Source organism: Vicia villosa, linkage group LG5, assembly GCF_029867415.1.
Source record: "Vicia villosa cultivar HV-30 ecotype Madison, WI linkage group LG5, Vvil1.0, whole genome shotgun sequence".
In the NCBI taxonomy this organism is placed as follows: domain Eukaryota; kingdom Viridiplantae; phylum Streptophyta; class Magnoliopsida; order Fabales; family Fabaceae; genus Vicia; species Vicia villosa.
In genome coordinates this window covers 105,283,009-105,297,509 of record NC_081184.1, presented here as the reverse complement: position 1 = coordinate 105,297,509, position 14,501 = coordinate 105,283,009, and the positions used below count along the sequence as shown (strand labels likewise).

The 14,501-nt window shown below is 29.6% G+C and overlaps 1 protein-coding gene across 1 annotated transcript; it reads right to left on the bottom strand.

The window, feature by feature from the left end:
- Positions 1-6,196: 6,196 nt before the first annotated feature.
- On the bottom strand, positions 6,197-7,300 carry LOC131605111 (uncharacterized). Its single transcript, XM_058877506.1, has one exon. The coding sequence runs from the start codon at positions 7,298-7,300 to the stop codon at positions 6,197-6,199; it is 1,104 nt and encodes a 367-aa protein (XP_058733489.1).
- Positions 7,301-14,501: the final 7,201 nt, after the last annotated feature.

The window sequence follows — 14,501 nt, the reverse complement described above, 5'->3', positions numbered from 1 at the left end:
AAGACTGAACAGACAATACAATGCAGAAGATAAATAACACAGTGAATTGTTAACCCAGTTTAGTTTAACTACCTACTCTGAGGGCTACCAAGCCAGGAAGAAGATTTCACTATCAGTAGTATTATTTTATGTAAACAACCTCTGGTTTATAGATAAAAAACATCTGGTTTACCTAGTCACTACACAATGCAACCTTTTTCTTAGAACTCCATCTAAGACAAGAGAACCTCTGCTCACTCCCTAGTGATACCTAACTGTTACAACCCTGTAACAGCTATTTAAACAATTAACAAGAAAAACTAACTTGATCTTGATTCACAGCTTCAATCAAGAACATAATACTCAACTCTTACCTACAGGTTTCGAGTGAGAACAATAACTTCTCTTACCTAGAGGTTTCGAGAAGGACATGGCAGCCATCCCACAGCCTGGGTGGTCTACCTATACAAACCCTAATGACTACATCTTTTCTATACACGGTTTGCTCTCTTAAACTAGGTTACAAAGGTTTCTATTCATAACCTATTCCCAATTGGACTTGGTCTTACAAATCGCAGCACTACTAGCTGTTACAAATCAGCAGATATCTTCTGCTAAAAGAAAGGTCTTCAATCACAAGTTTCCTAATTTATCTCCTAAATTAGAAACTGCTGAATCTTCAATATTCTGATTTGATTCTTCAATATTCTGACTTGATTCTATTGACCATTAAATCTGCGCCACATAGGATTACATAATATTCCATAGAATATTTTGTATTTGTTGAGTATTAGACTGAATCTTCATGTTCCAGTTCTGCAGGCGCGATGTCATGAGTTGATGTCATGATATTCCATATAACATCTTGCTTGTACCTGTTTTGTTCTTTTATATTTGCAAGACTTATACATTGTATTACATTTTACTGCTATTATATTTTAGCCAAACATAAATACCAATCAATACCAATAAAAACAACAACCAAATCAAACATATACTTCATTATCTTAGAGGTACAACAGACATTGGTCTGTTTTATACCAAAGTATCCAAATTCGAATTAACAGGTTATGCAGATGCAAGTTACTTGTCAGATCCGCACAATGGTAGATCACAAACAGGTTATTTGTTTATTTACATGTGGTGGTACAACTATTTCATGAAGATCAGTGAAACATACAATAGCAACAAGTTCATCTAATCTTGCAGAAACTTTTAGCACTACATAAGACCTTTCAGTGCAAAAGGATTGGTCTTTATCGTCGAAGAAATAATTATTCAACTGATGAGGAGAAATAAACGTTCAGCTGAGGGGGAGAAATAAATTTATTTTAAAAGGATATTGTACTATTTTTCCTTCACTAGATTTTTTTTCCACTGGATTTTTTCTAGTAAAGGTTTTAACGAGGCATATCCAAAACAAACATCCAAGGTGGAGTGTTATGAATAATTAGATATTTGTTTCCCAATGATTTTATTCCTTATTTATAACCATTTGTATTTATTACATTGTCTAGATATTGTCCTATAAATAGGACCAATCTCTTTGTAGAAATACACCGATGAAATAATACAGAATCATTCCATCTTTCTCTTTTATTTTATTTCTCTTTATTTTATAACAGTAATAAATTTTTGAAAATTTTTCTTTATTAAATTGTGAACATATGATTATGCGTGACATATCTATGAAATTTAGTTTTTTATTATTGGTTTATTTAATAAATGGTTCAACCGTAAATTTAACCAGTTGAATCAATTAAACGTTAAACCTAAAGTTGTATCAGCTCGATCTTCGGTCTGATTTTTTAATCATTGACTATTATTGTTATATTCAAATACAATAAAACTATTACTGTTATAATCAAATAAAACTGAGCATTAAAATTACAAAGACAAGAGAAATTATTACAAACACTACCTCCTCTAGTCATGACTAAATAAAAACACTAGCCATAAAAAGAGGGTTATAGGGATTTTCAAATCCAACCAGAACACATAATTAAGCACACTGACCAACAACAATCCAGCAAATTACATTCTTGACCAACCAATAAAAAACGAAATTGGTTTTACAATATTTTATTTTGCACACTAGCAAGATTACACAAACACTACAAAAAGCAAAAATAGCTTCTTCCGTCTGCAATAAAAAGAAACAGACACAGATATATGCTTATTTATAATTTGTGTGTAAATTTAACCCCAATTTAATCATTTAATTATTACTCTCTCTCCTATTTAATCTTTAAAGTATATATAAAATAATATAAAATAATAAATAATAAAGAAGGTAGGGTACGATGGCTGGACTGCATTTGAATTGTCCCGCAACATCCAATAGAATTTTGACATTCCAACCAAGAATAGTACAATGGCTGAATACGATAGCGTTTTGCGGTGTCTGGTAGGGGCCAACCGGACGTGGGATTAGATGAAGCAAACGTACGGACGCCGCGATCGTCGGGAAGACGCTATCCGAACTTGGCTCCCAGCCATCGTACTGTTCTTGGGGCGACAATCGGAGGGTTCTATGGCTTTAAGGTCAAAATGTGCTAGTGTTCTACAGTGTCCGGGAGGGGCCAAACGGACGTGGGCTATATATGCGACGTACGTACGCTGCAATCGTCCGCAGAGCACAATCAGATTTTGGCAGTCCAGCCATCGTACCCTCCCTGGGGCGACAATCGGAGGGTTCTATATTTAATTATTACTCTCTCTCCTATTCATAAGTAGAGTCACATTTGAATTGCATTTGAATTGTGTTTGTGTTGTTGAGATGATGTGATGTTTGTTGTGACGTGATAATGAGATGTTTGTTGTGATGTGTTGGAATCTTACTTGTGAATTTCATATATTGTCATGGTTGATTTTTGACATTGTTGCCGTTTCATAAGTTGATTATGTGATTTGAATATGTTATCTTAATTGATTAATGACATTGTTGCCGTTTTGAAAGTTGTACTATATTGGTAAGTTGTTTTGCGATGAAAATTGTTGTAAGATGTTATGTGATCGAAGTGGTGAGATTATGTATGATCTATATCTCCTATATTATTTATCATGCATTCCTTTATATTGTAAGATATCTCACCCCTTTGCTGATATTTTCCCTACCATGGGAAATGGGCAGGTACTCAAGATTAGATGTGGATGTTCGAAGTGACTTTATGAAGTCTTTATGTTGCTTTATGGCAAGTCGAGTTGGTGTCTATCGCTCTGATACGTAGCACTCGGGGGGATTAGTCGTTATTATTTAATTGTTGTATTCCATGTTGACATTTGTTTTCAAGTTGAATTGAAAGATGTTTATATGTTAAAGTCGTAAGTGGTGAATGAAGTTTTTTTCCGAATGCTATGTATCTTTATTAAATGCAATATAAGTATGTTTGTTTGGTTAAGTCGAAATGTGACATCCCATCGTTAGATGAATATTTTAAAATACACTCTAATTTTCGCTTATAATTACGGGGTAGAATTGAGGTGTTACATGAGCCACGTGCTCACTCCATTGGGCTTGGGCTGCTTGTTTTTTTCTTTTGTTCCTTTTCGCTATTTTTGTACCCCTTTTTTTCATTTCCTCATAAAGTCTTTAATGAAATAGAAATCTGCAAAATAAGACAAATACAAATGTAATACCAATACAAAGTAATTAAATTTAAATTAAAACTAGAAAATAATTTAAGTAAGTCAAGCTACAAATGCAATACATTTACGTGTTATCACATGTTTTAAAGAAGCCTTTTGAAAAGATATTTAATATCTTTACCTTATGCAGGATTTTAAGAATTAAAAATATATTTTAACAAAGATTAGAATAATAAAGGATATCTGGAAAATGTATATTAATTTTGTCAAAATTATTAATAAAATACACCTCTAAGTCTTGTCAAATGTTGAAGGGAAATACTACGTATTTATAACGAGTAATAGGCTCATAATTACAATTCAACGACAAACTTATATGGTAATAAAGTCCTTAACTGTTTATCAATCCTCAGATGTGTTTCATCAAAGTAACATTAGTTTGCTTTGTTGAATTACATATGCATAGTGGTTTTTCGCGAGTAACATTAGTTTAAATTTAATCTGACTTTATCAAAGAGAATGAAAATATGTGAATATTAGAATTTTATTTTTAATAAAACAAGTCATAAAGTACAAAGAATAAAAATTAAATTTAGTCTATGATTAACATCAACAAATACCTATTAGTAGTAAAAAAATAATAAAAACCTAACAAAGGAAAAGTGTTAATGGCGAACATTGGTATAATTTAAATATAAATTATGTGTGTTGTTAGAAGTGAATTAAATTGATATTTTTCTTAAAATTTAAATATAAAAGAGGAAAAGTTTAAATATGAATTTAAAAATGCAAAAGGGGTTTATTATATCTACTTTATAATTGAGCAATATTTATATCATTCATAATAATGCATAGAGTTTATGAATAAAAACTTAAAAATGGAGGACGGGAGGGTGTATTTTTTATTCGGAACTTAGCGGAATGAAATGACATAAACTTATATTTCGTTGTTTGGATTATTAAAAAAATGATGAAATAGAGCGGAACGTGATAGAATGCATTCCATCAATTTCCTTTATGCTGGAATGAAAAAATTAATCCGTTCCATCATGAAATACCCAAACAATGAAAAGAAAATTTATTCCGCTCTACTCCATTCCATTCCGCTCTATTCCGTTAATTTTGCAATATTCAATCATACAAAAACATTGAATATTGATAGATATTAAATTGAATTAATATATTTCTTAGTTATATTTGAATTATTTTTTAATTTTTGATACATTATTTTATAATTAATTAAAAGGGAAGTGTGTTTAAATTGAGTTAACATAGTTAAAACTTCGAATGATATATTGTTTTTGTTATATTTTAAAATAAAAGGATTTTTCCTTATCATATGGCTCCAAAAATATTTGAATGCCATTTTTTTATTTTATAACTCTTTGATTGATAAAAAATGTGATTCAATATTTTTGACTAATTTGTATAATAAAGTATAATTATTATGTAAATATTTAAATAATTTACAGTGAATTAAATGTAGTTTGAAATATGAATAAAAAATAAATACATACATCACTTGAAAATTAAATATAATTTTTGAAACAGATGAAGTTAAATGATAAAAGATGGATATAATTAATATTAATTTTTAATAATTTAGGGGTTTAAAAAATTAAGGAGAAATATGTGGTGGCTATTAGAAAGTAAGTTAGGTATATAATTAATATTAAATTAAGTTATTAGAAGAATTTAGAAAATATAAATTACTGTTAAATATTATTTTGTCTGGAAAAAAATATTCAATACTTCTAATACACAAATTTAAATAAAATGTTTATTCGTAAAATAATTTTATTTTTTTTTAATTTAATAAGCTTTGATTAATTTAAAAAATAACTAAGTATAAGCGATCCTAAGTATAAGTTTCGTGTTATTCCATGCCCTATACACAATTGTATCTATAATTTTTTTCCTATATCTTTATCTTCCACCTTATTTTCAAAGCACTTCTTGTTTCAAAGACTCCACAACTCATAAACGGCCTCTACAATTGCAGTCTTGATTATGGTCGCTTTGTTACCTTTTCTCTTTGTCTGTTGTATCAACCATTGCAACTCATGTCTCTATTCTCTGGGGGAATGTCAAACTTGTATCCAACTTTACACCTTCATACAAATATGCCTCATAGTGGGACACATAAAGAAAATATGATCCATTGATTCGTTATCTGTGCAGAAGAGCAAGTCATATTAACAAGTATACCATATCTCATTAGTTTCATAAATATTTTATAATTGTAAAATACTATTATGACATAGATTTAAACTTAAATGAATATAAAATATACAATTATATCCGTAATAAATCTCAATATAGTTCCTTGAACACGATAAGTAGTATATAAATTTAGGTTATTTTTCTTAATATTTTTAATTAAAATATGAAAAATAAACGAGTAATTTGGTGTAATTCACTAATTCACGAATTATTTAAATTGTATTTAAAGTTGAAAATTAATAGACCACAAATAAATAAAAATTTATAATTTAAAAAGATAGATTCAATAATATGGGTTCCAAAGATGCTTAGCCGAGAAGGGTTATAGGCAACATGTATATATTAAAGTCCCATTAAAATATAAAGTTACAATTAGAATTAAATCAGAAAAATAAAATTAAAAAAGTTAATGGTACAGTGGAACCACCCAAATAGGTGGTGGGTTCATTTTATTTTCATAAGGAGCTAAGAGCTTGACACTTGAATCTTGAAAATTGAAAACACCCCAATCATGTCCACCATATGAATAGTCCAAGTCCATCTCTTCCCATCTATCATCAGTAAAGTAAATTGAATTTCCTTCTCCATCACATCTTGAGGCATCCACTAACTTAGACTCGTTCGCACCTACAAACACAACTTGACCATCTAGTGACTTAATATTTTCCCATATTTCCTTTACCATGTAAAGTTTATACATAATGAAATGCTTTGTTCTGTAAGGATAATTTTCAACCTGATCATATGATAAAGTGGATCCTTCATAAACTACTTCACCATTAACATTAACGAAATTTCCAATATATCTTTCCACAAACATGAACTCTTTTCCTGATATCACCAAATAAAATTTGGTTGAAAATTTATCAATTGGAAATTTTTTATATTCTTCCTTATCTATCATAATGGTTGGATTATTAACTTCCAAAATATTTTTCGGAACCTTTTGACAGTGAAAATCCCATCCTTCAACAGTCCTAACTTCATCCAAAGCGTCAAGAATGTTATTATCAAATACAATATCACAATATGATCGTTTCGCTTCAGGGAGTATGACCTTCTGAGTACTATGGTTGCTATTAAATGCAATCTTACTAGGGTAATCATACATAATAGCAAGAGTGTATTGTAAAGGAGATGGAGAAGACATCAGTACCGCTTTGGATATAAAGGATTTGTGAAGGAATTGAGAGTAATATGAATAAGAAGGAATATTGGCATGTTGAATGAATGAGTCGGTAAAAGGTGGAACTTGAATGAAAGCATTGGAATATGGGATGACAAGAAAAGGACAACCTTTATTGTCAAGAAAAATCAAGAAATTGTGGGAAGAGCCTACACACCAAACACCTTTCTGAAAGTCGAAGATATGGCTCCATTTGTAGTATTTTTTGTCGAAGAGAACGAGAATGGTTCTATGAACATTGTTGTCGTCATCTTCATAGTTGTTTTCTTCATTGAGTGAAGGAAGGAGGAGAGAAGGAATTTTTGAGAGAAAAATCATTCTCATTAAAGTTAGAGATGGTGTATTTTAGAGTGACTTTTTAGTTTTAATATATATGCAAAAAAGTAGATAATTTGAGTATATATTTATTAATTTTCACAAGAGTTTTGATTTTATTGACTTTTTTCAAGGTAAATAATTCAATGATATATATTTGATCTCTTTAACAAGATTTTACCTAGTTTATATATATTTGATGATTCTAAATCTTTAATTTGACATTATTATTATTATTATCAATATAATTATTATTATTACTTATGTAAATAGAACAATATAGTTCATAAAAGATTTTTCCAAAAGAAAAAACGTAATATTAGTAAAATTACATACTTGGAATTTGTATAAATAATAATTTCTTTTTATTTAAAATTATTTTTGCAAAACAGAAATATATTAATTATCATGCTTTATATAAGCCTTTTGAAAATATATTTAATATCTTTATGTTATTCAATATTTTAAGAACTAAAAATATATTTTAACAAACTTAAGAATAAGAAAGGGTATTGGAAAAATACATATTGATTTTGTCAAAATTCTTAATTAAATACATCTTCAACAGACCTAACTTCAGTGAAGGAAGGAGGAGAGAAGGGACTTTTGAGAGAAAAATTATTCTCATTAAAGTTAAAAGTTGGTGTATTTTGGAGTGACTTTTTAGTTTTAATATATATGAAAAAAAATACTTTGAGTATATATTTATTAATTTTCATATGAATTTTGATTTTATAGTTTTTTTCAAGATAAAAACTTATATATATATATATATATATATATATATATATATATATATATATATATATATATATATATATATATATATATATATATATATTTGATTACTCTTAAAGCTTTAATTTGTTATTGTTATTATTTTTATTATAATAATAATAATAATTATTATTATTACTTATGTAAAATAGGACAATATAAGTCATAACTGATTTTTTCAAAAGAAAAAATGTGACACCCGAGGTCGAAGAAAGCGAGGGGTGGTTGCACCGCATGTAACACTCGAGGTCGAATATGGCAAGGAGTGGTCGCCACATTGGAATGAGAGGGATCCTGAAGCTGTGTAGGTATGAGACTGCATGGTTGAAGAAAAATTTATAAGGATTGATGGGTACTACTTATACCAACAAGATGCATCTTCTTTTCGGTAGCTCGTTCCATAAGAACTTTACAGTTAAGCGTGTTTGACTTGGAACAATTATGGGATGAGTGACTTTCTGAAAAGTTTCTTAGAAAGCGTGTGAGTGTTCCTGGAAAGTGTGACGTGTGTTGGTTTGTGGGGTAATGAATGTTCCTGGAAAGTGTGACGCGTGTTGGTTTGTGGGGTAATGAATAAAACAAATTAGTTTGGCCTTTAATATTTTTCAATATTGTAAAAATAAAATAAAAATATTGTAATAAGAAAATATAATTGCCTAATGAATGTGGTAACAGCATAGCATTGATTAGTTTTTTTTTTTTTTTTTTGAAATAAGAAAAGTTATATCATTTTATCAAAAGGTTACCGTTGGAATTTTCAGACAGTTTATTTTTAATAGATTAATAATAGATTTAATAAACAGTTCGACCGTAGATTTAACCGGTTGAATCAATTAAACCCTAAACCTAAAGTTTTATCGGTTCGATCTCCAGTCCGATTTTTTTAACATTGACTATTACTTTATATTCATTATATTCAAATACAATAAAACTATTACTGTTATATTCAAATAAAACTGAGCATTAAAATTACAAAGACGAGAAATTATTACAAACACTACCTCCTCTAGTCATGACTAAATAAAAACACTAGCCATAAAAAGAGGGTTATAGGGATTTTCAAATCCAACCAGAACACATAATTAAGCACACTAGACCAACAACAATCCAGCAAATTACATTCTTGACCAACCAATAAAAAAAGAAATTGGTTTTACAAGATTTTATTTTGCACAATAGCAACATTACAAACCGTTACAATAGTGGAAAAGACTTACACAAACAATACTAAAAGCAGAAATAGCTTCTTCCGTCTGCAATAAAAAAGAAACAGACACAGATATATGCTTATTTATAATTTGTGTAAATTTAACCCCAATTTAATCATTTAATTATTACTCTCTCTCCTATTTAATCTTTAAAGTATATATATAAAAATAATATAAAATAAAAAATAATAAAAAAGGTACATGAGAATAATAAAATACTTTTGAAAGTATATAAATTTTTTTTTCTGTTAATCTCTTAAATAACTTAAAAAATTGTTATGTTAGTATTTGACATATTGTCAATATACAAGCTGAGATCAATAGAATTTTTTTTGTTTGTTTTAGAATTTTTTTTTATTTTTTATATCTTTTAAAAATCAAGTAGGAGAGATAGTAATAATTGAGAGACTAAATAAAAGATTTACACCATAATTTAGATTAGTGACTTAAGAGGAAACATCGGAATTGTAAGCACTTGGTGTTGAAGAACCACCATCTTTGTTATCATCATTTTCTTTGGATCTTCCATCTTTTGAGATTGAAGAAGCCACAAATTTGATCAAGTTGCTAAATATTTGAGCTTTGATGTTGCCTCTTTTTGGGGGAAGGTTTGGTTTCTCCTTTTGAGATGTTGAAACCATTTTTGTGTTTATTCAATTATCCTTGAATCAAAATTAGAGAAGAAATTTTGGGAAAGGAAAGGAGGAAGAAGAGAAAATGGAAAGAGAGGTTTGACTTTGCATACTAGTAGTAATAGAAGTTTTTGGTGATGAATGATTAACACTATATTTATAGTGTCTAAAATTATTATTTAGTTTTTTAAAATTAGTTTGTACCAAATTACGTAGAAAGAGGTACTCATTGCAAGTGGGCTTTGATCAAGACTAAGAAATTTCTCAATTTATTTAATGTATTTTGATTATTTGGATAACAATAGGGAGGAAATTTATCTAGTTTAGCTTTTTGGAGATCGATTGATTCGTGCATTACGCCTACCAAGCCACCGTCCTAATTGTGAACTTTTTGCCGATACATTTGCCAACATACAAAGTTCTAGATAGATTGAATAATGGGGTACATTAAATAATAATTTAGGAAACATGTATAAATTTGACTTTTGTCTATTATTTATTGTTTTAAGAATAATGATATTCTTACAACAAAACATATATTTATAGTATTTTATTATAAAAACTAAATAGTTTTTATTTAAAAATATAAATTAATCTTTTTATTTTTTAAATTTTTTTAATTAAGAAAAACAGGTGATTAACCAACTTCATCATTTCATTAATCGACATTTGATATTTTATTAACCAATTTTATTTTACTATAAAAATAATTTTTAATATATAGGTGTTTATTAACCAAATAATAAACAATACTAAGCAATATTTATATATCATTAACCAAATTTGTTCATGCAAGGTTCATGTATAAAATTGTGTGATTAACCAACTTCATCATTTTATTAAGCAATATTTTATATTTTATTAACCAAATTTATTTTATTATTAAAAATTATTTTTAATATCTAGAGATTTATTAACCAATTAATAAATAATATTAACCAATATTTTGTACATCATTAGCCAACTTTGTTCATGCATTGTTCACGGTTACTGTTCATGTTCATGTTCATGTCATTGTTCACGTCAATGTTCATAGTTACTACTCACGTTCATGTCATTGTTCACGTCAATGTTCATGTCATTGTTCGTTGTTCATGTCTTTGTTCACCGTATTTATGAACATTGAATACAATGTAGGTGTAAGAATAACATTGTTGTTGTTTTAATGATAGTTTTGTTTTTCCAATTTCATCATTTATTTGATTTTGGTCCAATATTTCTAATTCTATTATTTCAAATTTTTGTTATTATCAATATCCTCTTTGCCATGTGTCTCAAACAAGAAGTCAAACATACGTACTTGAATGGTCTCTGCTTTTTTGTCGTGTGTATAAGCATCGCAACAGGACGGGTCAGGGACGATGTTTACCTCCTCCAAATCTAAACCTGAATCTCCAAACAATCCACGTTCACCGCCCCAACCCCTAACAGAGACGAAGAATTAAAATTCAAACCCGTTTCAAATGGGTTCGGGTTGAGTTCGGATATCCCCGTCCTACCACCATCTATTTAATGAAATTAAATTTTTTAATAAAAATATTTATTGTTTTCCAAAATAAGCTTACATTACAAATAATAAAATAAAACAATCTCAAAAACTTTCATACATATATTTTAAATAATAAATACAAATCAAAATATCAAAACATTATCAAAACATAACCACATATTAAATATTCTCAACTATCAAAACTAAATAATAAAATACATAATAAAATAAATGGGGCAGGTTCGAGGTGGGTACTAGTGTCCCCATTACCCGATCCGTTCCCATATTTTGTAATTGAGGAAATTCAAATTCAGTCAAAGCGGATTTTCTCCTTCAAATTTGGGACGAGTTTGGGTGGGTACCTGTAACGCCCCGATAATTTAATTAATTATTTAATTAAATTATTTAATTAAATCATTTCGGATTAATTGTCAAAGTTGTGAAATGTTGGAATATGTGGATATAAGTTATTATGTTGATGTTGGTTGATTAGTTGATTAATATTGGTAATAATATTAATATAATTATTAGATTATTCTATATGGGCTTATTAAGTGGTTGGTAGTAGTAAAAGGAGAGTATGTATACTAAGCCCAAAAAGAGAATGGAATTATATGTTTAAGTAGAATGAAGAAATTGAGAAAAAGAATTAAAAAGTGGCATTTGTGAAAGAAAGGAAGAAACAAGAGAAGAGTTTTGGAGAGGAGAGGAGAAAGCTAGGGCATGAAGGGGGAGAACTCCATTAGAGAAGATGAAGCTTTTGCTAAGAATTACCAAATAAGGGTGGGGTTCTTACTCTCTAAGGGTTGGCATGATGATGGGTATGGTAGAGATTAGATTTTCATAATTTTATATCCATGTTTGTGTAGAAGTTGCAATTTTATGATGTTGATGAATGTTGAAATTGATGTATGATTTGTTGTGCAATTGATGCAATTGGTGTGTGTGTGTGTGTGTGTGTGTTTGAATAGTAACATGATACTGATGTTAGACTTGAAAAATTAGGACCCATACTGATTTTCTAGTATGTGGAAGTTGGGTTTTTGGGGTTTTAAGGGGTAAAAATCGTAACAGCAAAGTTGCAGTTTTTTTGGCTCTGCAACACTGGGTAACCGGTTACCCGGTCATGGTAATCTGTTACCACATGTTATTTTGGAATTACTGTCTACTGTTTCACTAGGTAACCCGTTACCGTAACTGGGTAACCGGTTACCACTGAAAGTGACAGTTTTTAGAAAAACTTTGAAAATTCGTATCTTTTGACTCGAGTGTTCGTTTGACGCGCCGTTTGGATCGTTGGAAAGCTAAAATAAATTTCTATCTTATAAGAATGGATTGAGAACCATTGGAATATTATTTAATATGACTTATACTTTGGTATGTGTTTGATACGTATTCGATTTGTATGAACTGATAATGATGGCTTGTAATGAATTAATAATAAATATACTTTTATTAAGAAGTGGAATTAACTGTGTTATGTCATTATTTGATTTGTGTAATGCGATGTTTGTTGTTAATGTGATGAATTTGTTGTTGTTGTTGTTGTTAATATGATGAATTTGTTGTTGTTGTTAATATGATGAATTTGTTGTTGTTGTTAATGTGATGAATTTGTTGTTTTTGTTGTTAATATGATGAATTGTTATTGTTGTTGTTAATATGATGAATTTGTTGTTGTTGTCGTAGACCCTATGGCCAATGTTGATAAGTTGTATTATGTTGATAAGAATGAAGTTGAATAAATGTTGTATGTTGATATGACGTAATGACCTTACCGAGAAGTGATGAATTACTATAATAATAGTAATGGATTTGTTGCTGCCATTTAATCTTGGCATTGAGTTGATGATGTTTAGCTGATGTTGTGACGTGTTGTGAATGTTGTGTTTTGTGGATGTTACATCATTGAGTCACATCCATTGCATAATTTGAGACGGCCTGAAAATGGCAAATGTTTGAGACGGCCTGAAAATGGCAACCACGGCGATGGCCTGAAAATGGAAAAGTGACGATGGCCCAAGTGGAAAATGTTTGAGACGGGAGTTTTACTCCAAATGGTACCACATGCATATGCATTGTATTTGAGTCGCATATTGAGTTGCATTTTGAATTGTTGTGATTGTGAAGTGAATGCTATTATGTGTTGATGACATAGTTGTGAATATGAAAATGTTGTTATGATTGATTGATAACCTTGTTGTGACAAAAGTTGCATATAATTGAGTCGCATATTAAGTCGTATTTTTGAGTGGTTGTGATGATGAAAAGTTGGCATAATATGATGATGTTATCGTTGCGAATTTGCAATTGTTGTAATGCTTTATTGATGGTTGTGTTATGATATAAGTTGTAGTAATTGTGGTATGAAGTGGTGAAATTATGTACGATCTATATCTCCTATTTTATTTATCATGCATTCCTTTATATTGTAAGATATCTGTTGCACCCCAAAATTTGCCCTCTTTATTTGAGCTGTAAGTTAATAATGACGTTTATTTCGTCATTCAAAAATTGAAGAAAAATAATAAAGAGTTTTCATGGGTTTAAGAAGATAAGGTGTAAAAGATGGTTTAAATAGTGTAAATACGAGAAAATTCAAAAGTCCTATTTGGAAGGTGATATGAGATAAGTTCCCGCGTGTCCTCGACTGTTTCGACGATATCTACAACTTTCATGTTTGGCTCGGAAGCCAATTCTTTGAGGAAGGTTGTCTAATTTGCAAATTAATAGAGGTTTCACAGTGAAAAATGGTGCTGAACCTCAGGTTTTTGGACAGTAAAAAATTCATATCTCCTAATCCGCCAGTCAGATTCGCTTGAAAATTTAACTGAGGATCCGTGCCATCATTACCAAGATTTCATATGTTCGGACCATCGGCCGATTATGCACCAAAAGTGCCCAGCATTTTAAGGAACGTCGCAATCTTTCGGTAAAAAGTGTGTTTTCGAGTACGTCGCAACGAGTTTGAAAATTCATAACTTCTTCGATTTTTATCGTATGGAGTCCATTCCGGCGGCATTTTCTCGGAAATTTCGTTATCTTCGATTCTTCGTCACACGTGCTAAGTCAGACTTCGAGCCGAAGTTTGAGTTTTATCACGT

What these genes read in the sequence shown, in the direction of transcription:
- LOC131605111 (XM_058877506.1), bottom strand. Translation starts at nt 7,300, where the DNA reads ATGAGAATGATTTTTCTCTCAAAAATTCCTTCTCTCCTCCTTCCTTCA.